Source organism: Diabrotica virgifera, chromosome 8 (assembly GCF_917563875.1).
Source record: "Diabrotica virgifera virgifera chromosome 8, PGI_DIABVI_V3a".
Classification (NCBI taxonomy): domain Eukaryota; kingdom Metazoa; phylum Arthropoda; class Insecta; order Coleoptera; family Chrysomelidae; genus Diabrotica; species Diabrotica virgifera.
In genome coordinates this window covers 63,661,238-63,688,938 of record NC_065450.1, presented here as the reverse complement: position 1 = coordinate 63,688,938, position 27,701 = coordinate 63,661,238, and the positions used below count along the sequence as shown (strand labels likewise).

The following is a 27,701-nucleotide window of genomic DNA, read 5'->3' as shown; positions in this document are numbered from 1 at the left end:
TTAAATCTAAACCCATGATTATGGTAGGGTATTGCGAACATACTAAAGGCTACAGATTAGCTGACCCCAATTGTAGAGGAAAAGTAGAAAAATGCAGAGATGTTGTATTTTTTGAACTCGTAATGTATGGAAAGAATTCTGTTTCAACTCAACCTAAGGTTAAAATAGAATCAACACCTTTTATTGATGAATTTAATCAAAATGTTGGTGATCAGTCTGTAATTGATGAATCATTTACTATTAATCATGATTATTCAATTGATACTGAAAATCAGGAGTCAATTGATGTTATACCTTTCTCTGATTCGGATGTAGATTTTACTCATGAATCGTAAGATAGGAAAAGGCAACTCAGAGAGAGACGTCCACCCGATTGGTTAACAGATTATGTTACCTAACAGTTAGTTAGTTCTGATGGCGAACCTATTGTTCATCAGAGACTAAAGAATTTTTTTATAGCCATATTTTTTATAATCAAGTATATTCAAATGGGAAATAAGCCACAATTTTACCTAAAAATGATTTTATTAACGTTTCGACGCCCAAGTATATAAAATAATTTTTAGGTAAAATTGTGGCTTATTTCCCATTTGAATATACTTGATTATAAAAATGCCACAAGAAAATAGCTTTAGAACAACATATTTTTTATATATTGGATATTATGTATTTAATGTGTATGTAGTTCAAATTTTTATGTTCCATTCAATATTTTTAATTTCTTAATGTTCTCACTTTACAGTTTAAGGGAGAGTGTTGAAAAAAGTAGTTATAATTAATATGTAAACTGTAAGTTTAAGCATAGTTTTAAGTTTATGTACACTAAGTCATTTGTGTCTGACAGTAGTTAATTAATTATATATTAATTTGTCATGTAGAAGTTTTTCATTAAAACTTAAAAAGCACCATTTATGATTTTATTCTATATATTAAAATAAAATCCTAATAGATTTCTTTAGATATTTTAATCAGATTCATATTCTTGAAAGTCTACTTCAACAGTCAAGTCTTCTTCGATTTCTTCTTCTCCCTCTTCCTCTTGCTGGATCTTCAAAAGTAGACGCTTGTAATAAGTACTTGACTTATATTCACTTGAACTGAACCTTTAGCAGTAAAAGAAACAGGTATATGAACAAGACCTACGGACAATACTGCAGCCATTGTTTAGAATAGACAATCTGTTCTTTTTTAAACAAAAGTATAGCCAAATGTTTTTCAAAGCCACGTGAAATTCAGTTTGGGACCGATTATCTTTTGAAGAAATATTTTCAGAATAGTATAATATATTATTTTTATAAGAGACGCAAATAGGCATTTATACTTGTCTTAAGTGCCTGATATGTACATATATACGTGGCTTAATATTATGTACAATCATGTATAATGTAACTTTTCAAATCGCGATATCTCAGGAATGGAAACTCTTAGGAATAAAATCGTAAGGACTATTTCTGTAGAGAATATTAAGATCTACAACTTTGGTTTGAGGTTTTTTTTTTGATAAAATTTACCGTTTTCGAGAAAAATCCAAAAAATCTCATACTTTGACCTTTGACCCCGAATAACTTTTGTTGCACACATGGGATCGAAGGGGTTTTTTAAAACTTTATTTGTTATGGTAAACACTAGCTCTCCGGCAAAATTTGGCTTTCCGGCAATTTTTGTTATTTGCCAACTACACACACCGGCAAAATTAGCCGAACACGTTAAAAATGGGACATGTTTGATGTCTCGTATTTCATAAACCAGTGGTCCGATTTAAGTGATTCTTTTAGTATGTTATAGCCTTATTACTTAAGAATATCGTTGTAATAATATTGTTGCTAGACAGGTAAATACCATTTTATACCGGGTGTACCAATCATACTGTGTTTTTTTCTTAAAGTTTGGAACACCCTGTGGAATATTCTAGCATATGTAAAATATTAGAATTAATACTCGATTGTAGACTTAGGCTTTCTTAACATTTTCCTTTTCGATTCATTTACTTATGTGAGATAATAAAAAAGTTATGTGCGTTAACAGCTATCCATGTTTTTCATCAATAATCCTCATAGTAGGGGAGGAAAGTATACTAAATTTGCAGTTACTCGAGCGTTATGGGGACCTATTGGATTGTGAAGAGTATGTGCTAAAATCAGAAAAAGGTTAGGTTAAGTTTTCCATAAAGTGGGGGACTTTTCATTTTTTAATTTAATTTTCCATTTGAAATAATCATTTTTCTCCGATTATAGCGCTATCTATCCATAACTCGAAAAAATATGTCGAATAAAAGTTGCTTATTTTTACGTAAAGGATCCAAATCTGCAATAAAAATTGGGGGGGGGGTTCCTATTTAAGATTTGAAATTAAATCCCCCACCCCACCTTCGTGGGGGCTCGTGACACCCCACGGAGAGGGGTGGGGGGTAAATTAAAAATTATAAATACGAACCCTGCGATATTTTGCGAAATGACCATCAGATCGTAAAACTGCAAAATGCACCTATTCAATATTTTTCAAAAATCTACCGAATGGCACCAAACACGACCTCGAGGGAGGTGGGGTGGGGGGTTACATTAAAATATTAAATAGGAACCCCCAATTTTTATTGCAGATTTGGATCCTTGACGTAAAAATAAGCAACTTTTATTCGCAACAATTTTTTACTATTATGGATAAATGGCGCTATAATCGGAAAAAACCATTGGTGGAAATGGAAAATTAAATTTAAAAATGGAGAGTCCCACACTTTATGGAAAATTTAACTTAACTTTTTTTGGTTGTACCACCCATTTTTTACAATCCACTCCAGGTCCCAAGAACGCTCGAGTAATTGCAAATTTAGCATACTTTTCTCCCCTACTATGAGGATTTATTGATATAAAACATGGCTAGTTGTTAAAGCACATAACTTTTTTATTTTCCAACATAAGCAAATGAATCAAAAAAAAATGTTAAGAAAGCCTAAGTCTACAATCGAGTTTTAATTTTAATATTTTATATATGCTGGAATATTCCACAGGGCGTTCCGAACTTAAAGAAAAAAACACAGTATGCTTGTTACACCCGGTATAAAATGACATTTACCTGTCTAGCAACAATATTATTACACCGATATTCTTAAATAATAAGGCTATAACATACTAAAAGAATGACTCAAATCGGACCACTGGTTTATGAAGTACGAGACATCAAACATGTCCCATTTTTAACGTGTTCGGCTAATTTTGCCGGTGTGTGTATTTTGGTGTCTTAAGCGGGGTTCAGACACAGCGAAAAGTCACAGCAACTAGTTGCGATGAAGTTGCTGTGATTTGTTGATGATTGAAACGCTGTTTAGACGCTGCGATAAGTTTATGTGGATTTATCGCGATGTGATTGACCACAACAAGTTGAAGAGTGGAGCATTGTGTACATTTTAGACCCTTCAATGAATTATAACTAGTTTTCATTCTAAACAAATAGATCCTGTTACTTTTTTCATAACAAACCAAAGTGATAACCAATTTTATATGAAAATCGTAACAAGTTCAACTCACTGTATAAATAAAAATAATTACACTTTTATAAAAAAGAACTGTTTTATAATAAAACCTTTTTATTATTTATAGGAAAGAATATAAAATAATTTAACGATAAACGACTTAACGATAAAATGCTTAAAAGTCCAAAAATTACACTCTAATAAAAAGTACTTTTTATAATATCACGGTTTTGTTATTGTACATGTATGTACATTGTAGGACACAACATGTTTGGAGAGAATAATTAACTTATAAAATATGAATTTTTAGTAGATCTATTAACTGTTATTTATAATTATGATTCCAAAAATTAGACTAGTATAAAATAGTATTTTTTATAATACCACAGTTTTTTAAAATGGTATATATAATTTTAAGTATATAAACTTTTAATTATTTAATTAAAAAATTAAAAAAAGATACGCAACAGCCGGGTTCCAAATGGGGCCCTCTCGATCTGCAGTCTAATGCCACTGAGGCACCAACAATTTGAAAATATCGATTTATTAACGTACTTTAAAATATCATTGCATTAGTCACATTTTCAAAATAGTTTGAAATTAAAAAAAAATCGATTTATCCATACAGTGTGATTGGTCAATGGGGTAAAGCTTTGTAGATCCGTTATAAGTAATAGATAGTAATAAAAGTTAATAACAAAAATTGTAGTCAACTTTGATTACAGATTGATAATCAGTAATCGTAAATTGTATGTTTTAGACAATTCAGTCATGGCTTACTTAAAATTTGGAAAGATTTAGACCCGTATTTATTCATAATTTTGCTCTGAAAAATGAAAATATCTCGAAAACTAATAAATTTACACATAGGGAATGTTATACAAAAATTATAGGATGGTAATGGTACTTTTCGATAATGATATAAAATATAAGGTGTTCTATTTAAAATTACTGAGAAAATAATGTACTTGCGTTTTGACTCACCCTGTATTCAATATAAAGAAAATTAGCAAAACAAACATTTACGAAAATTTTGACAATAAATAAAAAAATATGACGTCAATAAACTATTGACCTTGTGCTTGCTTTTATTTATACAGGTAGTTAAACTTGTTACGATTTTCATATAAAATTGGTTATAACTTTGTAAATACCCCGTATAACATACCAAACCTTAATATTTTTGTAATCAAAAAGTTACGAAGATTTCGAATATAAAATAAAATACAGGGTGTTCTATTTAAAAAAACATAAGTTTGGTCTGCCACTATGTTGTAGAATACCCTGTAACATTCTAACTAATTTTGTAATATGAAGCTCAAAGTTCGCTACAATTTTTGTTTTTAAGTTTTATCGCTATACATTACTATAACGGATCTACGGAGCTTCATCCCACTATATAATTACTCACCCTGTATAATAGCAGTTAAATATTGCATTGTTAGCTAGTTCTAAGCTATCCTGAAAATTTCAGGTGTCTAGGTAGCCTAGAACTATTTTTAAAATGGATTACAAAATTTGCGGAGTCCGTGACACCAACCAAGCCAAGTATATAAAAAGGTTTTAATAAGCACAAGGGCAATGGTTTATTAATGCCATATTTTTTTATTTGTCAAAATTTTTAAAAATGATTGATATTGCGTATTTACTTTATATCTAATAAAGGGTGAGTTAAAACTCAAGTACATTATTTTTTCAGTAAAATTTAAATGGGATACCCTGTATTTTAAATCACTCTTAAAAAGTACCCTTACCTTACTTTAATTTGTATACAATATTCCCTATGTCTAAATTTATTAGTTTACTTTTATTTTTCTTTGCGTTTAAATTTTTCAAAAATACTTATTAGTTTTCTCAGGTTTCGACAAAAATGAATCCCATTTAAATAGCTTTGAAGCCGAAAGTACATACCGAAAGTTCGTACCCATCCCCTTAATGGTAACCATTTAATTTGATAGGTAAATAAATTCTAATTCGGTATTATTCTACCATATTGAAGCAATTTAACTCCAACTTCGATAAATCGGGGTACCGTTTAGACACGACGATAAATTAAAACAACTCGATCATCACAACAAATTGATTCAATCCGATACCAACTTCAACCCAATTCCAACTTTGATAAATCGCTGGATGTACCGTTTACACACAACGATAAGTTGCAACAGCTCGACTGATATGGATAAGTTGCTTGATTTATCGCTGTGTCTAAACGACGCTTTAAATTGGAGCTGGAAGGTCAGATAATAGAACAAGTAATGGAGTTTAAATACCTAGACATCACACTATCTAGCTATGGAATATTCGAAACAGAAGTGGAAGATCAAGTTAATAGAGCAAACAGCCGCAGGTTGCCTGAATAACACAATATGGAGAAATAAAAATATCGGAAAAGATATGAAAGGCAGAATTTACAAAACAGTCATCAGAACAATAATGACATACGCGGCAGAAACACGACCCGACACAGAGACGACAAAAAGATTGCTCGAAACAGCGAAGATGAAAACCCTTCGAAAAATCGATGGTGAGACTCTATGGGATAGAGCTAGAAGTTCAGATATACGACAGAAGACAGGGTAAGAAACAGAAGAATAGAATGGAATGACCACATAAACCGAATGACAACAGGACAGCGAGAGACGGTTTCCCAATAGGCAGACGATCAGTAGTAAGACCACGGAAACGATGAAACGACAACTTACTAGAGGCACATTGAAAAACAGAGAGTCATGTCTATACAAAAAGAAGAAGAAGAATAATTTATGAAAATTTTGATAATAAATAAAAAATGGCATCAATAATCCATTGCTTTTATGCTTATTTTTATTTATACAATGAGTTAACTTGTTACAATTTTCATATAAAATTGGTTATAACTTTGTAAAATACCCTGTATAACATAACAATCCTTTATACTTTATACATTTGTAATGGCGAAGTTAAGAAGATTTTGAATATAAAATAAAATACAGGGTGTTCCAATAAAAAAAATTAAGTTTGGTCTGCCACTATGTTATCGAACACCCTCTGTAACATTCTAATTAATTTTGAAATGTGAATCTCAAATTTGGATACAACTTTTGTTATTAACTTTTATTGCTATCTATTACTATAATGGATCTACGTAGCTTTACCCCACTAATCAATCACCCTGTACATTTAATTGGATATGTAAATAAATTCTAATACGGTAAGATTCTCCTAAATTGATGCAACCCAACTCCAATGATAAATCGCTGTACTGTTTAGACACAACGATAAATTTAAAACAACTCGATCGATAATAAGTTAATTCAACCCGATACCAACTTCAACCCAACTCCAACTTTGATAAATCGCTGGATGTACCGTTTACACACAACGATAAGTTGCAACAGCTCGACTGATATGGATAAGTTGCTGGATTTATCGCTGTGTCTAAACGACGCTTTAGTTGACCGGATTATATGTCGTCTTATTAAAGGCGCTGCAAGTCCTTTTTGAACTTGTGTCACTCTCTGTACTTCTACTTCTGTAGGCACTCTGTCTTTTTGTGCAGCAGGTCTTAAAGGAAAAATTCTATAGTCTTGAAACTGTGTATTTGGTTGGGTGGACTGTGTGATAAAAATATAGTCTGTTCGCTAAACTCAGACGCAACTTTCTAGATATTTTAGTCGGTAATTTTGCCAATTTTAGTAAAATTGGCAAAAAATAATTACTAAATAGTAAATAATCACTAAATAGTTAGTCATTTTGCAAATTTTTGCAAAATTGGCAAAAAACAAAAAAAATATCGACTAAAATATCTAGCCAGTTGCGTCTGAGTTTAGCGAACCGACTATACTTAAAATTTACTGGTAATATTGTCCGACACATTTTTAAGGATAATCCAGTTTTCAGACACACCAAAGTTTAGTAAGCTCTTTATTTTTTACGAAACGCCTACTCCCGAAAATTTTCCGAAATAGAAAAGTCCGACTCGAAAAAAAAAATCTCATGAGGGAGGTAATAATTTTTAATGGTGGGCCCAAGGACTCTATTCTTATTAAGAAAATATTTACCTAGATCTGCAATATTAGATGGATTCAGTACTTTTATTTCTCCATTTCCTCCATTTTTTTGTTGGTATTCTGATACGCTGTTCTTAAACTGGTTAAATAATCCCTGTGCCTGTTCTCTGTCTAAAAAATTGTTTATTATTTATTTATAAAGATAAATTAATAAAATAAGAAAACAATTAATTTAAGATTATGCATGTGTGTAGATGAAATGCACCTAAAGAGGATAGAAACTGTCAGATATAACAAAAAGAAATAATATTAAAAAAATGTGTGGAACTTTGTAACTGTGAAAGATTTAATATTCTACAGGGTGTAACGAAAATACAGGTCATAAATTTAATCACATATTCTGGGACTAAAAATAGTTTGATTGAACCTAACTTACCTTAGTACAAATGTGCATATAAAAAAAGTTACAACCCTTTGAAGTTACAAAATGAAAATCGATTTTTTCCAATGTATCGAAAACTATTAAAGATTTTTTATTGAAAATGGACATATGGCACTTTTATGACAGTAGCACCTTAAGAAAAAATTATAGTGAAATTTGGACACCCTATAAAAATTTTATGGGGGTTTAGTTCCTTTAAACCCCCCCAAACTTTTGTGTACGTTCCAATTAAATTGTTATTGTAGTACCATTACTTAAACACAATATTTTTAAAACTTTTTGGCCCTTAGTACTTTTTCGAAAATTCAGTTTTTATCGAGATATTTTGAATATTTGTCAAATCCACCACATATTTGTATATGGTTAAGTACGATTATGGAGACTTGGTAAAAATATGAAAATTTATGTATGATTTACATTTTTAGGTATATTTTGAACCGTATTAAAAAAGAAGCCATATCTCGATAAAAGTTGCCTTCTCGAAAAAATACAAAGAGGCAAAAAAGTTTTAAAAACATTTTTTTAACTAATGGTATCGCAGTAATAGTTTAATTGGAGCGTACACAAACATTTGGGGGGTTTAAAGGAACAAAACCCCCATAAAATTTTTATGTAAACATATTAAAAAAGAAGCCGCAACTCGATAAAAACTGCCTTATCGAAAAAATACTAGGAGCCAAAAAAGTTTTAAAAATATTGAGTTTAACTAATGGTACCACAATAATAATTTAATTGGAACGTACAGAAAAGTTTGGGGGGGTTTAAGAGAACAAAACCCCCATAATATTTTTATGGGGAGCACAAATTTCACTATAATTTTTCTTTAAGATGCTCCTGCCGTAAGAATGCCACATATCCATTTTCAATAAAAAATCTCTAATAGTTTTCGATATATTCGAAAAAATCGATTATCATTTTGTGACTTCAAAGGGCTATAACTTTTTTTATGTGCATATTTGTACTAAGGTAAGTTAGGTTCATTCGAACTATTTTTGGTCCCAGAATATGTGATTTAATTTATGATCTGTATTTTTGTTACACCCTGTATATTCTATATTATTACGGTATACCGAATAAAGTACGTGCCTCCTAGTGGCGGGATACGGGCAACAATACATTGGCTTATAGGGCAGTCCTTACAATAGGGATCCTGGCCTATACAGACAAATGCAGGCGGGTGTGGGGTAGTACTGCACTTTGGTTGCATTGGTGGTGTATTGGCTAAACGTGCAGGGCAGGGTATGGTGCTGATAGAAAAGGCATTCAGGTATCAAATATATCCAAACAAAATATTTTCATGCCATAATAATGAAAAGACCTTCTCCAATGATATAAAAAATTTATACTGAAATGATGGCATCTCCTGAGGTAAAATGTGACATAAGTAAAATGAGCCTCCGTTCGGATTTCCGGGTGAGGACTATCTCAGGGGGAACACCATTGCAGGTTAGAAAAATCAGGATAGGGTCGTGGAATCTTGGCAGTCTTACAGGTAAGAGCAGTGGCGTGCTGGCCATATAAATGAATCGGTGCAATCACCGAGAGGCCACGGCCTCTTGAGGCCGGTCAAATAAGTTTTTTTCACAAAAAATTTTAGATATAACAATTTTTTTTAATTTCTAATCGAATGATATTAACAAAATATTTCAAAAATATTTTATTTCCATACATAGTGTCCGAGACATTTGAATAATATTGCATTAATTCCAGTTGTATGTTTTATACACACCCTGTATTTCAAAACATTTAAAATTAAGACGTTCAATTGAGTCATGAATAGGAGAATAGGTATTATTCATATTCGGCTGATAATATAAACACAGACTTTTAACCCTTTCGATGCGGCTCTCTCTCCGGCGATACTCATGCCCCAGTGCGGCTATTTCTGACGTCAAAACGGTCGGCCGCTTTCGCGCTAAATAATGCGACTAAATGATTCTTTATAACGTTGTTTTATATAAACAAAATAATTGGGTAATTATTTATAATTTTTTTTATTTTTTTTTGAAACAAAATAAATTTTACAAAAAAATACAAAAACGCTATTGTTTAGAAAAACTTAGGATAGAAAGATAGATAAAACAATTTAAAAAATTATTGCACATATTTTTGCATTCAAATTCAATGTAAACAAATGTTAACAAAACAAATAAAAACAAAAAAATTATCCATAACAAAAAAACAACAAAATTATCCATAACAAAAGAAAAACAAAATTATCCAAAACAAAAAATAAAACCAAATAGTCATTTGTTATGTAGAACTTACTTTCTAAAAATGTTTGATGGTGTGAAATCTTTCAAAACAATTCACAACACATAAAGGCACATTGCACTCACGGCACATAAAACTTGTTTCTTTTCTTTTTTTGTTTTTGGCACACACAACACATTTTCTTAGTCCAACTTTCCTACTTGTTGTGGGAGGTACATGCGACGGAAAATGCCTACAAGTAAGCCGCAATGGATTGTCGTCGACTGATCTTCGACCTGCTGACGTGCGCATTTTCCCCTTGTGATTTTCTTCCACTATCTGTTGGATGAGTGTCAGTTGAAATTCTGCCAACGAAGTTTTAGTTTTTGCTACTATATTATTCAAAACGTTTGCATTGAGCAGAACCATATCCATAAGGTGAAGGAAAACTTTTTTGTACCATTTCGCAGTTTTTCGGACGCACTCTACTGAACTCAGTAGCATGTCCGTCTTGTCTACTGCACCCATAAACTTATTGTATGCAACAATACACTGGGGTTTTACAATTTTCCTCCCAGTGAGGCGATCTTTTTTACCAGTTTCCATACCGGTGTTGTTATGTAAGCTCGTAAGCATGTATACTTCTCGTTTATCACAATATTTTAGCGACAACAATTTGTCATCACTTCGGAAACTCCATTCTCCTCTCTGAAGCTTTTCTGCCATTTGCGGCATATATTTTCTATTTTTCCGCACAGTTCCACACGCATTTGTAGCTCTATTATACAGCCATACAAACAGACTGGGGCTTGTATACCAATTGTCACAATACAAAGTATGACCTTTATCCAAATAGCGTGCCAAAAGCGTTAGCACCACATCGCCAGATTTACCCAAATTACAATTATTCGTTTGTAAGTCAGTTGTTGCTCCAGTATAGACAACAAAATCGAGAATGTACCCAGTCACTGCGTCGCATAAAACAAAAAACTTTACACCAAATCGATGTCTCTTCGAGGGTATGTACTGTTTGAAAAAGAGTCGGCCTTTGAAAAGCAAAAGGCTTTCATCTATGCACAATTCTTTATGCGGCTTGACAGCGTTTCGGAAAGCATCACGTACGTGGTCTATTACTGCTCTAATCTTGACCAAACTGTCGCCGTTTTTTGGCAGATTGTTGTCCGAGAAATGCAACATTCGCAAAATCAGAAAAAACCTGTCACGCGACATAAGCTCAGAAAATGCTGGAGTAGATAATAGTGTGTTTGTTGACCAGTATTCACTGAGGCGCAATTTTTTTACACGAGGCATCAGATATGTAATCCCAAAAAATAACCACATCTCATTGAAATCTGTATCTTTCCATTTCTTCAAACGTGACTTAGCGGATACTTCCACATGTTCACAAACGTAAATATAAAATTTGTTTGTTTCCGTAACTATATGATTTACTATATTGTCCGTAAAAAATACTTTACAAAAATCCAAAGGTTTATTTTCAGCAGTCAGCCCATCAATTGTGCAACCAACCTCTGACGAGTCAAATGCAAATGTTTTTGGTAGAAGGTCTTTTTTTTTCCAGAGAAAATCGTAGGTATTATTCGATGTTTGGTCTTCGGGCTCTTGAGCAACGTCCATTTCTTCATCGGAATCTAAAGCATTTTGCGTATTTTCTATGTATTCGTCTTCACTGTCGCTTCGAGTAAGAATTTCAAGTAACTCTTTTTCAGTATAAAACTGCCCCTTCTTAGGTCTTGGTAACGCTTTTGAAGGCCCCGGTTGCTGCTCGTCCATTATTTATAAAAACTAATAGGACGATACTGATGTAAAAATGATGCAATACTAAAGTAAAACTGATAGAAATCGCAATGTTTTCGTGTTGGGACAAGCATCGGCAATGAGTGAATAACAACATCTAAACGCAGACGTAAAGAGACCGCCCACTACTCAGCAAGCGCTAGCCCCGCCTTGAATTACCCACAAATGAACACGTGCGCAGGAAACTGCAATTGTCGGCCACAGCACTTCACGGCAAATCAAAATAACTAAATGACGTCCATAGCACTGTAGGCACGGCAAATCAAAGACGTCAAATGACGTCCGCAGCATTCAAAGGGTTAAACAAAATACGACTCAGTAATTGTATATAAGTATTTTGTTTAGAATATGTGTTTCTGGGAAAAGTTCCTTAAGTATTTTTGGATGTTTTCGATTTTGCTGAGTGTACAGAACCAAGCAATGTACTGAGGTTATCTTGAAATTAGCGAGGATAGATCCATTAGAATAGAAATGTATGATGTATAATATAGATTTTATAATATTTTCTATAAATGGAAAAACAACTTAAAACAAACAATGCAAACAGACGATGCAATACTAATGTCTCAAAGTGAAGATGATTTACAAGGTATCTCTCTCTCTCTCTTGTCATTTCTCCATTACTGAGGATTGTGATTTCTTCCGATATTCTTCCTAACAATTTTATTCCATTGGTCTCTATCTTCAGCTTCTCTAACACCGATAACAGACGGGCGACTGTGGCCGACTGGCCGGCCACTCTGTGGATCCACAAAAGTAGTTTCCAATTTCCGATTATTGATCCATGACCGTGGGTTCTTATGTGGAGTGGACGTTGCAACGAGCGACTGGCCGGCCACAGTCGCCCGTCTGTTATGGTTATGGCGCTAAGAGCTTCGCAGAATGACTTTCCAGCTGATTTCTTAATTTGGTCGGACCATCTAGTTGGTGATCGTCGTCTTGATCTTCTCCCCGGAACGTTCCCAGAAACAATTAATATCTCCAAACTATCGTAACCTCTGCGAACCACGTGATCAAAGAGTTGCAGAATTCGTTGAAGACATATTGTGAACAGCCTTTTTTTTAATTTCAAGTTGGTTTAGAATGGAAACGTTTGTCCTATGAGCTGTCCAAGGTATGCGCAGCATTCTTCTCCAGCACCACATTTCAAAGGCATCCGCTCTCAAAAGCACCACACTTGGACTCAAAGAGTCCAAGTCTCTGACCCGTATAGAAATATTGAGAATACATGGGCATTCACCGGTCTCATCTTGATATTTTGAGAGATAGATTTGTTTTTCCAAACTTTAGTTAGGCGACTCATCGCATCTTTTGCCATACCAATACGTCTCCGAACTTCTGCTTCACAGTTACCTTCGTCAGTTATACTAGACCCTAGATAGACAAAGGTGTTTACTATCTGGTATTCCTGTAACATTCCTGACGTTAGTCAGTTGAATAGTGTCGAATCTGTCGGCCACCATTATTTTTGTCTTAGCTTTATTGATTTTTTGAACCAACTTTATTGCTTTCATACTCAACTCTTCGCAGGAGATCAAACATTTCTTACAACGTATTCTGCACCAATTTAACATAACGGCCAGAAAATTTAAGATGTTAATTTCCCCAAAAAAGACCAAATGCATGGTTATAACAGCAAATCCAATAAGATGTAAATTGGAGCTGGAGGGCTAATAGAACAAGTGATGGAGTTATAATATCTAGGCAACACGCTATCTAGCTACGGAAGGCTCGAAACAGAAGTGGAAGATCAATTGAATAGAACAAACAGAGCCGCAGGTTGTCTAAAGGACATACAATATGGAGAAATAAAAATGTCGGAAAAGAAATGAAAGGCAAAATTTACAAAACACTCATCAGACCAATAATGACATACGCGGTAGAAACACGACCCGACACAGAGAGGACAAAAAAATTGCTCGAAACAGAGGAGATGAAAACCCTTCGAAAAATCGATCGTAAGACTCCATGGGACACAGAGCTAGAAGTACATATATACAACGGAGATTCAAGGTGGACAATATTAATAACTTGATAAGAAACAGAAGAATAGAATGGAATGACTACATACGCCGAAAGACGATCAGTGGGAAGACCACGAAAACGATGGAACGACAACTTACTAGAGGCACATTAAAAAAACAGACAGAGTCATGTTTATACAAATAGAAGAAGAAGAAGAAGTATTTTTGTTTTATAAATAAGAACTAAAAGTTCTGATAAAGTTCTGATAATAGAAGATAAAATAAGGATGAGAGGCCGCTTTTTTATAAAATCACCGGGCCGCTTGAAAAGTTCCAGCACGCCACTGGGTAAGAGTCTGGAGTTAGTGGATGCGCTCAAACAAAGAAGAGTCAAATTGCTTGTATTCAAGGAACTAGGTGGAAAGGACAAAGGGCGAAAGAACTAGGTGAAGGATACAAATTGTGGTATGTAGGGAGTAGTAACACTAGAAATGGAGTTGGTATAATTGCTGATAGTGAAATGAAATATAACGTAGTAGAAGTTGTAAGAACGAGTGATAGAATGATGTCAGTGAAATTTGTAATTGATAAAGAGGTATTGAATGTTGTGTGTGTATGCTTCCCAAACAGGTCTGGGTGAGAATGAAAGAAGAGCTTTCTATGATCAATTAGGAGACGTACTGAGTGATATTCCAGCAGAGGAGAAAGTTATAATAGGAGGTGATTTCAATGCACATGTGGGCCAAACCAAGACAGGATATGAAAAAATACATGGGGATTAGGCTTTGGAACTCGAACTGAAGCTGGAGATGACATGCTTGAATTAGCAACAGCATTGGATATGGCGACTGTTAACACATTCTTTAAAAAGAGAGAAACTCAACTTATTACCTACAAAAGTGGAAAACATCAATCCCAAATAGACTACTTCATGATAAGGATAGAAGACATACGTGAATGCCAGGACTACAAGGTAATAGTTAGTGAGATAGTGAGACAGTAAGCCAACAACATAAGCTGCTTGTTCTGGACATCGAAGTAAAAAAGCGAAACTAAACAAAAATATCGGAGAGGACCACAAAAAATCAAGTGCTGGCTGCTGAAAGATGAGAAAGAAGGTCTATTCAGGAGAAGAATAGTAGAAAAAATATGTTGGAACATGAAAGGAAGCCCTAATACAATTTGGAGAAAAATGGCCAGTAGTATTAGAGAGACTGCTATTGAAATACTTGGGAAAACGTCAGGAAAAAAGTTTGAGGATAAAGAGACTTGGTGGTGGTCAAACGAAGTACAAGGAAAAATAAAAGAGAAGAGAAAATTATATAAAAAGTGGCAAGAAACCAGATCCGACACAGATCTTCAAAACTATATGGTGGCGAAAAACGAAGCGAAAGTAGCAGTAGCAAAAGCCAAAGCAGAAACGTATTCAAACCTATACGATCAACTTGATACCAGGGAAGGCGAAACGAAGATATATAAAATAGCCAAAGAGAGCAAAAAAAAGCAAAAGATTTTAATCAGATTAGATGTATCCGAGACGTAAATAATAAAATACTAGTTCACGAAAGGGATGTCAAAAAGAGATGGAGAAAGGACTTTGACAGCTTATTAAATGAAGAATTTGACAGACAGCCTGTAGAGTCAACGGAGACAATAGCAGCAATGGTCACCAATATAACCAACGAGGAAGTGGCTCAAGCGCTTCAAAAAATAAAGAAAAGAAAAGCGGTAGGACCAGATGATATTCCTGGGAAGTATGGAGAGCATTGGGAGAGACAGCAACAAGGTGGCTAGCAGGTCTATTTAATAGAATTATGGAAGTTGGACAAATGCCAGACGAATGGAGAAGCAGTATACTGGTACCTGTTTACGAAAACAAGGGAGATATACAACAATGTACAAACTACAGGGCTATAAAACTGCTTAGCCACACCATGAAAATATGGGAAAGAGTAATTGATAGACGGATATGTGAAGAGACCGAAATATCCGAGAATCAATTTGGCTTTATGCAGGGTAGATCAACAACAGAAGCAATTTTCATTATAAGGCAGTTGATGGAAAAATACAGGAGTAAAGAAACAAACGCTCATATGGTATTCATTGATCTTGAGAAAGCATATGATAGAGTTCCTCGAGAGATTCTGTGGTGGGCACTCAATAAGAAAGGAGTCCCTGGTGCATATGTAAAGATTGTGAGGGATATGTATGAGGGAGTAACGACTAGTGTTAGGACAGGTGTGGGAGAGACTGATAATTTTCATGTGAAAGTAGGATTGCACCAAGGCTCTGTGCTTAGTCCGTATTTATTCTCATTAGTTTTGGACCAGATAACAGCAAAACTACAGGGTAACATTCCATGGTGCTTAATATATGCTGATGATGTCGTGTTAGTAGAAAATAGTGAAAGAGACTTATAACAAAAACTGGAACAGTGGAGACAAACTCTGGAGGAAAAAGGTTTAAAACTTAGTAGGACAAAAACAGAGTATTTGGAATGTTCATTTAAAGATGGAGCTACTACAAATAAAATGGTATCTTTGGATGGTGAAATGATTGTGAAAAGCAATAGCTTTAAGTACCTAGGATCGGTATTACAGAGTAATGGAGAAATAGATGGAGATGCATGCAGTAGAGTTAGGGCTGGATGGATGAAGTGGAAAGAAGCGAGTGGTGTGTTGTGTGACAGAAAAATTCCAATGAAGCTGAAGGGAGAATTCTATAAAACAGCCATAAGACCGGTTATGATGTACGGAACTGAATGTTGGGCAGTGAAAAAGAAAGAGGAACAACGAATGTATGTGGCGGAAATGAGAATGCTCAGATGGATGAGTGGAGTGACAAAGAAGGAAAAAATTAGGAATGAGTATATTAGCGGAAGTCTAGGTGTGGCACCAATTGATGCCAAAATGAGAGAGCATAGGTTAAGATGGTTTGGTCATGTTCAACGTCGAGAATTTAATCACCCAATACGAAGAATAGCTGAAGTGCAGATTCCTGGTAGGAGTAGGAAAGGAAGACTAAAGAAGACCTGGGGGGAGACGATAAGGCAGGACATGTTGGTAAAGGGGATTAACATTGATATGACCCAAGATAGAATTGTGTGGAGAAATGCAATTAGGGAAGCCGACCCCGCATAGGGATAAGGCAAAGAGAATGATGATGATTCTATATTATTACAATATATTAAAATCAAAATTTATTTTTTAAACTGGTTGGCTCGTATCATCAGATCAGAGGTATCATAAGAGATGAAACAAGTACCTTAATAGTTTATTAAATGAAGAACATGACAGAAAACCAGTTGAGTTAATGAAGACAGGAACAGCGATGGTTGCCAAAATAAAAATCGAAGAAGTGTTTCACGCACTTCAAAAAATACAGAAAGGAAACGCATTCGGACCAGATCGTATTCTAGGAAAAGTGTGGACAGCAATGGAGAGACGGGAGAATGTATCAACAAGTTTATTTAGTAGAAGTATTTGAAGTGGTACAAATGCCAGATGAATGGAGAAGCAAGACCTGTTTACAAAAACGACGAAGATATACAACAATGTACAAACTACGTATTCATTCTAGTCAGGTCCACAAAATTACTTAATCACACCATGAAAATATGGGAAAGAGTAATAGACGAATAGGTGAGAATCCGAAATATTTAATAATCAGTCATATCACTGGGGAAACTTTGGCAAACTCTTAAACAATGTTCTGTGTTATGCTTAACTGCAAGAGAATATTCCGCTTGTTTCTACTGAAATAGGCAATAAATATCTACATTATTGGGATTCGTACTTTTAATAATATTTTATACCTGAGTATAATGATTTCATTATCAGAAGTCTTGGTCCTCAATTCGTACGATTTTATCAGGTATAAAATAAACCCTTACTTAAAATTTCATTTTGGTCCTCAATTCGTGTCTGCCCGCGTATTAATCTGATTTTAAGGTTTAACGTAATATCTCTATTATAGTCGGCTCGCTAAACTCGGACAAAACTGGCTAGTGATTTTAGTCTGTATTTTTTGTTTTTTTCGAATTTTGCCAAAAATGGCAAAATTACTAACTATTTAGTATTTTTTTTTGCCAATTTTACCAAATTGGCAAAATTACTTACCTACTAAAATTACTAACCAATTGTGTCTGAGTTAAGCAAACCGACTATAATTAAAATTTTCTTTAATTTATAGAAGGCGACTCTGGCTTTTTCAATCCGTATTAAAAATATACCCCCAAAAAGTATCGAAAAATAGAAAATGAAATATAAAAATAACGTGAAGTGATCACTTACCCGGCCCGAAGAAAGTAACTGGATTACCATTAAACTTCTGTCCATTAGTACGCTGTCCATTATACCTATAATAATTATTTCTATTTAGCCCCTGTCTTCGTTCTGGCGTGATTCCTATAAGTTAAGTTAATAAAATATTAGTCCACTATGTTCAATATATTCAGAGAAAATAAATCGATGGGAACAATTATAAAAGAGCTGTTTGAGGATGACGAAAGAATGGAGACAATAAAACCAAAGGTAGGAATGTACCTACATTTACCAAAGGGGAAATTTAAAAAGCACTAATCACTAAATGGTGAATGGGCTCGTTCCATCAAAGAAAAAGCGGACGTCTTTGTTGAACATCTTACGAGTGTATTTCAAACCGAGCCACCAGACCCTGATGAAGAAGTGGAAGAACTAATTAGCGCATCATGTCAAATGTCCCTTCCAATCAAAAGTTTAACTCCTATAAAAGTCAAGAAAGAAATAACCAAACTCAACTCACGAAAGGCTCCAGGTTATGACTTAATCTCGGCACAAGTACTAAAACAACTTCCTCGTAAGGCCATTATTATGCTAACAGTAATATTTAATCGCATGCTAAGTTTATCATACTTTCCAAAAATATGGAAATTTTCAGAAATCATAATGATCCTTAAGCCAGGCAAAGCGCCCAATGAAGTAACATCTTATCGACCCATCAGCCTACTCCCAATCGTTAGCAAAGTTTTTGAAAGATTTCTGCTACAAAGAATATACGCAGATCATGTATTCCTAACATTATTACCAGAACATCAGTTTGGTTTCCGGGAAAATCACTCTACTACACAACAAGTCCATCGAATAGTAAATGAAATACCAAAACCTCTCGAAGAAAAGAAATACTGCAACGCTGTATTCCTAGATATCTCACAAGCGTTTGACAAAGTTTGGCACAGAGGTCTGCTTTACAAAGTAAAATTAGCACTATCTAGTAACTATTTCCTCCTAATCAAATCCTACTTATCAAATAGATATTTCTCAGTAAAATTCAAAGACCAATAATCCAGCCTCCGTCCTATTAACTCCGGAGTTCCGCAAGGTAGTGTTCTCGGGCCGCTACTGTTCTCACTCTACACAGCCGATATACCAAAGTCTCATAATACTACGATCGCTTCCTTTGCTGATGACGTAGCCATACTAGCTGTAAATGAAGATCACATACAAGCCTCACAAGACCTACAACACCATCTGGACATACTCAGTGAATGGTACACAAAATGGCGAACGAAAGTAAACAAAACAAAATAATCTCAAATAACGTTTACCAACCGCCACAACCCCACCTGTAAGAATGGAAAATGAACGAATACCAACATTAACAGACGCTAAATACCTTGGCCTCCATCTTGACCAACGTCTTATTTGGAAGAAACATATCCAGACCGAAAGGAGACAACTAGACTTGAAATTCCGGCAAATGTATTGGCTTCTTGGACGCAGATCAAAACTCAACATTTAAAACAAAATTCTTCTGTACAAAGCAATACTCAAACCTATTTGGTACTACGAACTACACCTCTGGGGCTGTGCAAAATCAACATCACTGAATATCATCCAAAGATTTCAGTCTCCTATCTCAAGTTCTCCTATCCTGTCAAAGTTTTAAGATCAATAGTAGATGCACCATGGTACGTAACTAATCAAACACTTCACGAAGACTTGAATATACCTTTCATCAGAGAAGAAATCCATCGAGCCACGGAGTCACAAAGTGAGCGTACCATTCACCATGACAATGAGTTAGTAAGGGAATTATTTCATAATGGCCCCGCCACAAGGAGATTAGATAGAACCTGGCCTCAGGACCTATTTTAAAACTTAAACATAAATAGAATAAGATGAGACATCAATGGAAGTCTCTTCTTCATGCCCAAAAACATGGAACAAATTTACTTAATACTCTTTTAATGATGCAGATTGTAAATAAACATAATTACATAAAAAAGGTATATCTATAATACGTATAAATATATAGACAAGGAGATTCTATCTCACCCACACTATTTATCTTAGCTCTAGAAGGTATATTTAGAACTTTAGAATGGGCAAATAAAGGAGTGACGATAGACGGCGAAAACCTAAACCGTCTGATATTTGCCAATGATGTCACGCTAATAACAAAAGACAGAGAAAAATTGCAGGAAATGCTATCGGACCTAAATACCAAATCAAAAGAAATAGGATTAAAAATAAATCAAGCAAAACTAAATATCTAACCAACGAATCTAGATATAAATGAGAATATAACTCTGGACAACTATAATATAGAAATAGTTGAGTCATATATATACTTGGGACAAAAATAAAACTCTCAAAGCTTAATCTAAAGGCTAATTTAAATAGAAGATGTTCCTCGGCATGGGCAGCATTTGGTCGATTACAAACAGTATTTAAATCAAACTTCCCAAACAATTTAAAGGCAAACCGAACACCGAAACTTGGGCTTTTAACAACAGCATATTCCATAAAGTTCATGATTCTTAGAGCTATGGAACGGAGAATGCTATGGAACGGAGTGATCGCAAGTCCAATGCAGAGATAAGAAGGCGATCAAAAGTAACAAATGTGATCCAGAAGGTTGCCATGTTAAAATTGAACTGGACAGGACACATAGAAATAATGGAAGACAACCGCTGGACAAAGCGAATTCTCGAGTGGAGACCAAGGGCAAGCAAAAGAAGTAGAGACAGGCCTTAAACAAGATGGACTGATGACATCAAGCGAATGGCTGTCCACGAATGGATGCAAAAAACAGCAAACAGATATGAATGGACACACCTAAGGGAGGCTTACATCCGATGATGGATGGAATAGCTGTTGATGATGATGATGGTGATGAATACGTATAAAAAATGGTATAGCCATGGGACTGGATTTAATACCCACAGAAATTTTAAGATTACTAACACAGGACCATATGAATATACTAGTAGAATTATTCAACGAAGTTTACTATGCTGGGGAAATTCCGAAAGAATGGTTAATATTTGATTTCATCCCAATCCACAAAAAAAACTCAACCAAATGAAATGTGAGGAATATAGGACGATCAGTTTGATGAACAACGTTTTAAAAGTTTTCTTGCGAGTGATCCATCAAAAAACTAGACGATAGTATAACAGGAAATCAACGGGGATTTAGAAAAGGCTTTGGCACTAAAGAAGCATTATATTATTTACTATACAAACACTCATAGAACGGTGTCAAAATGTTAACTGTGACGTATTTATATATCTGGTTGACTTTGAGAAAGCCTTCTACAAAATACAACACAGAAGGCTTGCAAACATATTACGGAACACAGAAATAGATGATCAGAGAGGTGCGAATTATTACAAATTTATACCGATATTTGAAAGCGATAATTCGAGTAGACCAACAAAAATCTAAAGAGATTCCAATAAGAAGGGGAGTACGACAAAGGTGTGTACTATCCCCGCTACTTTTTAATATATGCCCAGAAAATATGTTTAAAGAGGCACTAGAAGACATTAATGAAGGCATATCAATAATTAACGGAACACTAGTGAATAATTATAGATATGCAGACGATACAATACTCCTTGAGGAGAGCAGAGAAGGGCTGCAAATTTTGGTTGGTTGCACTACGCAGTATTTTGAGAGGTATGGAATGGCTCTGAACACAAATAAAACAAAAATCATGATTGTCAGTAAGAGCAATATTGAAGACGAAACAATCTACGTTAAAGGAAAAGCTTTATAGAAAGTACCCAGATAAAATTATTTGGGATGAAAAGAAAAATGAGCTACTTTGGTCACATACTAAGGAATGAAAAATATGAGTTGATGCGATTAGTTTTACAAGGAAAAGTGGAAGGAAAAAAGGACTGGGAAGACGATGCACGTCATGGTTGAAAACTTTAAAGCACTGGAGTGGAAAAACAACAATAAAACTCTTTACAACTGTTGCAGACAGAGTAAAATAAGCCATGGGAAGTCCGGTCCTGAACGACCTACCGAATGGCGTGTTTATTTCTGGTCTCAACAAAATTGCAAATTTAGTGTAGAAAAAGGAAAAGTTCATTTATAAATTGTTAAGTGACAATTTTAGTAGATACCAGTAAGTGAATTGATCGTATTATTTTTGTTTAAAATAACGTAATAAACCAGTTTTGGCTAATTCTTATTTAATAACATCAATAAAGTACGATATAGGGTACAATTTATTCCAGTTTTGTTACTGGTTTAATTACCTGCTTAATTACTGGTCATGTCCTTATTAGTTTTGAACACATTTCATGTCTCCTGTTAAAATTAAAAATGGAACCTAACATTCGGAGTCTCTCTGACTGCAGACAAACATGTACAACAACTGCAGACAAATACCAATAAAACCTATTCATCAGCCACTTCTACACCTTTCCGTCCAAGTTTCAAGCGATTATCTTCAGCGCCTTAAAATACGAAGCTGCAAGATTACTTAATTCCATTGGGCAATCTAATTCAACCAAAAAATATTATATTTTCGTCTCGATTATCGAACATTCGGATGTGTATGTACCTTTCAAGCAAACAACTGGTGGACGAATTTATGCAAAAGCACGGACAAATAAAAATAGAGAATAATACTGTACAAGCTAGAATACTGATTTCTCTAGCCGAACGTATCGTTTTATCAAACGTATGTCCCACTATACCACATAGTTTGTTAATTGATTATTTACAAAAAATAAGACTTAATCTTCTCTCCCCAGTCACTTTTCTAAAAATCAGTTCCAATCTTCCTGAATACAATCATATTTTGAGCTTCAGAAGACAAATATACGTTAGTCCTCACAATATCTCCTTACCCGACTCATTTACTTTAGACTTCGATAATACAGCATATCGAATTTTCTTATCTCAAGAAACTATGGCCTGTTATAATTGCAAAAAGTCTGGACACATCGCCACAAATTTTCCCGATAAAATGGAATCAATAGCAAGTTCAAGTAACAGTCAACCTATCTCTTCTTCCTCACCCGAAACTATGCCTCAACTTACAGCTAAATTCCTATCTAATGAACAAATTCCTATCTAAGAAAGCTCAGCAAATAATCTGAATAATAGTAATATAGAAGAAAATCAAGAAGTTAGCAACATAGACAGCTCCATAGCCATTAATGTCGACCTTTAGTCGAAACGTAGTATCAATGAGGTTCTCACTTCTCCAGAAACAAGCCATACAGAAAAACCATTTACTGTACCTTCATCTAAACCTAAAGCCAAGAAGACTAAAAGCAACGAGGAGCATGTAGCAATGAAATCATCAAAATCGTATAACCTTGAACCGGCCAAAAATTTTATCGAAAATCATTCACCCGCATTTGTCCTCAATTTTGACCAACTGAATCTTCTTATAAGCAATACTAGTGGCGCGCAAAATCCTATTGATATAATTATTCAAGATTTTAATTCTGACCTAATGCGATTACATGATATGTTAACTGAAATTTATACACAATTGAAAGACAGAGCATCCAAACGTTTTATCACCACCCTCAGATAGAAAATCCTATGGCACTTGGGTAACGAGGTCTCTGAATCCGAGGGCGAGTCATCTCTGGGTAACCAGTAAACTTATATTTCCACATAATATTTATATGGATAACCATCATTGGAATTGCAGGCAACGAAAAAGCTGACCAGTGCGCGAGTGAAATTGCCCTAAGTGCCGATATAGAAAAAGATGAGTGTCGAAATACCGCGAGTGATATAAAAGCTTACATTCAGAATCGTGTTTTGTGCAAGCGGAAAAACGAATGGCAATCGTCTCAAACGTCACTGAAACTAATTAAAAATGACATTACAGCCTGGGCCCCCTCAACTGGTAATAGAAGAAAACAGTTGGTGATAACTCGATTGAGAATTGGACAGACGAGACTTATTCACTTATATTTATTGTATAAAAGCGATCCACCTGTATGTGAAATATGTAATGTACAAGTTACTGTTAACCATTTGACAATATTGTAAAATTTCTAAAATTCATAGGAATATTTTATAAAATTTAACTTTGTATACTGTAGCCGCCACTAATCACCATTAAGGTGGATGCGGCTGCATTTTCTAAAATAAAAAATATGAAAAAAATATTTTTAAGAAACGCTTTTCTTTAGTTACGTGTACGAGTGACTAAAATTAAACATATTATACAAAAATCAACTAAAAAGCAAAAAATAAAAAAATTTAAAAAATCTAACCCATTCGTCAAAGAAAAGCGTGGCGCGTCTTCATCGAATAAACGGTTTTCGCACCACGATTTTCTTTAACGAATGTGTTAGATTTTTTCAATTTTTTTTATTTTTTGCTTTTTAGTTGATTTTTTTGTAATATGTTTAATTTTAGTCACGCGTAACTAAAGAAAAGCGTTTCTTAAAAATATTTTTTTTTATATTTTTTATTTTTTACTTTTTAGTCTTACACTTCTCAAATATTAAAATAGATCGTCATGTTTATTAAAATATATGTATAAAACATATGATGTACAAACATGAAAAGTAGTCGGAATCGGCAAAAAAATTGAAACTTTATTGTTTATTTATGAAGCATAACGTAAACAATTAACGTAAAAAGTGAAATTATGTATAGTTCATATAATTAGCTGCAATCTGTAAAAGTTTCAAGTTTCTTCATTGTAAAAAAAAACAAGAGAATTTAAGCATTTTCCGTTAAAATCGTTTTTTTATTTAAACAATTAATAAACAAAAAAAATTTTATTGACTATTCGTGTATTGTTCCCGTGAATGTATATGTCTGAAAATTTTTAGTTATTTGCATTGAAGAAAGGCAGTCAAATTAACGTCCAAAGATTTGACCCAAACGATTGAACTAAAGAAAAGGGTTTAATTAATTAATACGACAAAACGAATTTTAATGTTAATTGTAGCACAAAACGTCTCTACCGGTAGTTTTTCTAAGACTACGATAAAAACACGAATTTTTTTAATTCGAATTTTGGTTGAAGTTTTGTTTCGTATCGTATTGAAATTTGACACGAATAAACGCCGATTTATATATAAACAAATATATGAGCGTTTAAAATTTGAAACTTTATTGTTTATTTATGAAGCATAACGTAAAGAATTAACGTAAAAATAAAATTATTTATAGTTCATATCATTAGCTACAATCCGTAAAAGTTTCAAGTTTCTACATTGTAAAAAACAAGAGAGTTTAAGCATTTTCCATTAAAATCGTTTTTTTTTTATTTAAACAATTAATAAACATAAAAAAAATTTTATTGACTATTCGTGTATTGTTCCCGCGAATGCATATGTCTGCAAATTTTCATTCATTTGCATTGAAGAAAAGTCAGTCAAATTAACGTCTAAAGATTTGATGCAAACTATTGAAGTAAAGAAAAGCGTTTTAAAATAGGCCATGATGATCGCCAATGTCCTTAAAGGATGAATTTCTAATAAAAACAAGTAAATTGAATAAACCAAAATACTCTTTAAGGCAACAACTAAAGTGAATGTATAGATATTAAAAGTTCTTACTTCCCTCTACTTCTTGCCAACGATGAACATGATATGGATTATATGCTAAGAAAGTTACAGATCAAATATGAAGAATAAGGCCTATGTATAAACATGGAGAAAACGGAATATTTGAGAATAAGAGAGGAAACCGAAGATCCGGAATTAGAATTAAGAAGTATAAGAAAATGTAAGGAATATACATATTTAGGAAGCATAATAGCAGAAGAAGGAACTATAAAAAGAGACGTACATCATAGGATACAGCAAGGAAGAAAACAACTCGTATTTTAAATGATCTACTATGGTATAACAAGATGAAGCTGAACACAAAATTAACAACCTACAGAATTGTGGAACCTGTTATAATTTATGATGCAGAGTGTGGGCAACTCGCAGGAAACGAAAGAAAAAATATAGAAGTAGCGCAAATGGATTACTTACGTAGAGCATGCAGGGCATGTATCTAGATTATAACATGTACCAAATGAGGAAATAAGAGGACGGACAAAGAGTGTATATTTAACGGTTGACCAATTAGAAACAAAGAAATTGCTATGGTATGGTCCTGTTATGAGAATGCCAGAGGAAAGATGGCCAAACAGCGCATTAAATTACACACCCACAAATACAAGAAGAGGAAGGCCTACAGAAACATGAAAGAAAGGCATAGAATAGTCTATAGCAGATAGAGCTATAGAAGAAAACGAATAAGTGGATAGAAAACGATGGCGAGCGAAATGTGGGATGCGGAGGAGACCGTAGGAACCCCAGTGTTTATATATTATACTTCCCTCTACTTACTTTGTGGATAATTATTATATTTCACCCAAGAGTTTCTTTGTGCAATAACGGACAAAAATATTGTCCCACAAAACACAATCCATTTTAGCCACATTTTATTTCACTATATTGTCATATATTTTTGAAACGCTGTGATTTCCTTCTGATAAATTTGGACAGATACCAAAATTCAGTAATTTGGGACATTAAACTCCAATTATTTAACGACATTAAACTTGTCATTAGATAAATGCCAGCGATGGTGTAGGTACAAAGGAAAAACATTTAATTACTTTTACTTTAATGAAGATCAGTGACGTACGTATTTGCTTTAAGGCCGCAATTAGGCTGGTCAGACAAGTAGTCCTGTCGCCAGGAGGGTACAACGGCCTCCTTTATTCAGATGGACTTACCCAAGTTTTTTTCATGTATTTTGACCCGTACAATACGAACTATTTGGGTAATAGTTGATCCGGATGTCGATAATATTGTTATGGACAAAGAACTTGAGGAATTACATAACAGCGATTTCTCGCAAAACGAAACATTTTTTTGTATTTTTTCTGTCATTCTAAGTAAAAAATGGTCTTACAAGTTTTTTCGTAGGATGCATAGTTTTCGAGATAAACGCGGTTGAACTTTCAAAAAATCGAAAAATTGCAATTTTTGAACCCGAATAACTGTTGATTAAAAAAGAAAATAGCAATTCTGCTTACCGCATTTGAAAGTTCAAGTCAAATTATATCGGTTTTGATTATTTGCATTACTATAAATTGATTTTTTTTATTGTTAAACAACGCTATAAACTCCTAGTGCGTCAGTGACGTTTCCAATGATTTCTCATTTAAAATCGAACGAGTAGGTAGAGTAGGTATAGGATAGGTACAAGTGCAAGCTAGGCAATTTGTACCGGGTGTCCCAATAAGAATGGCTCTCGGCCATATCTCAGGAACCGTTTATAGTAGAGCTTTGAAATAAAAAATTTTATAACAAAAGTTGCCTCCGGAAAAACCTGGAAATTATTTTCATAATTGTGGGACCACCGCTAGAGGGCGTAATTGAATATCAAAAATTAAAAAATCTAAATTTTACAAAATTTTCCTAATGAAGGGGCACTGGAAATCCGATCGTCGTATTCTTCATAAAATTCTACGCATATTTGATTTGACAAGTTTAGGTCTACCTTTGGAAATAAGAGGTGGGGGTGAATGGGAACCTTGTTATGAAAAACTGGCTGTGAGTC

The 27,701-nt window shown here is 34.1% G+C and overlaps 1 protein-coding gene across 1 annotated transcript in view; it reads right to left on the bottom strand.

The window, feature by feature from the left end:
* Window positions 1-27,701, bottom strand: part of LOC126890170 (uncharacterized) — a 106,559-nt gene that overhangs the window by 38,068 nt on the left and 40,790 nt on the right. The window contains exons 10-12 of the mRNA XM_050659023.1: window positions 26,480-26,514; window positions 18,168-18,281; window positions 7,510-7,629 (exon numbers count right to left, since the gene is read on the bottom strand). Coding sequence (XP_050514980.1) covers window positions 7,510-7,629; window positions 18,168-18,281; window positions 26,480-26,514 — 269 coding nt within the window. The remainder of the gene's footprint in view (window positions 1-7,509; window positions 7,630-18,167; window positions 18,282-26,479; window positions 26,515-27,701) is intronic.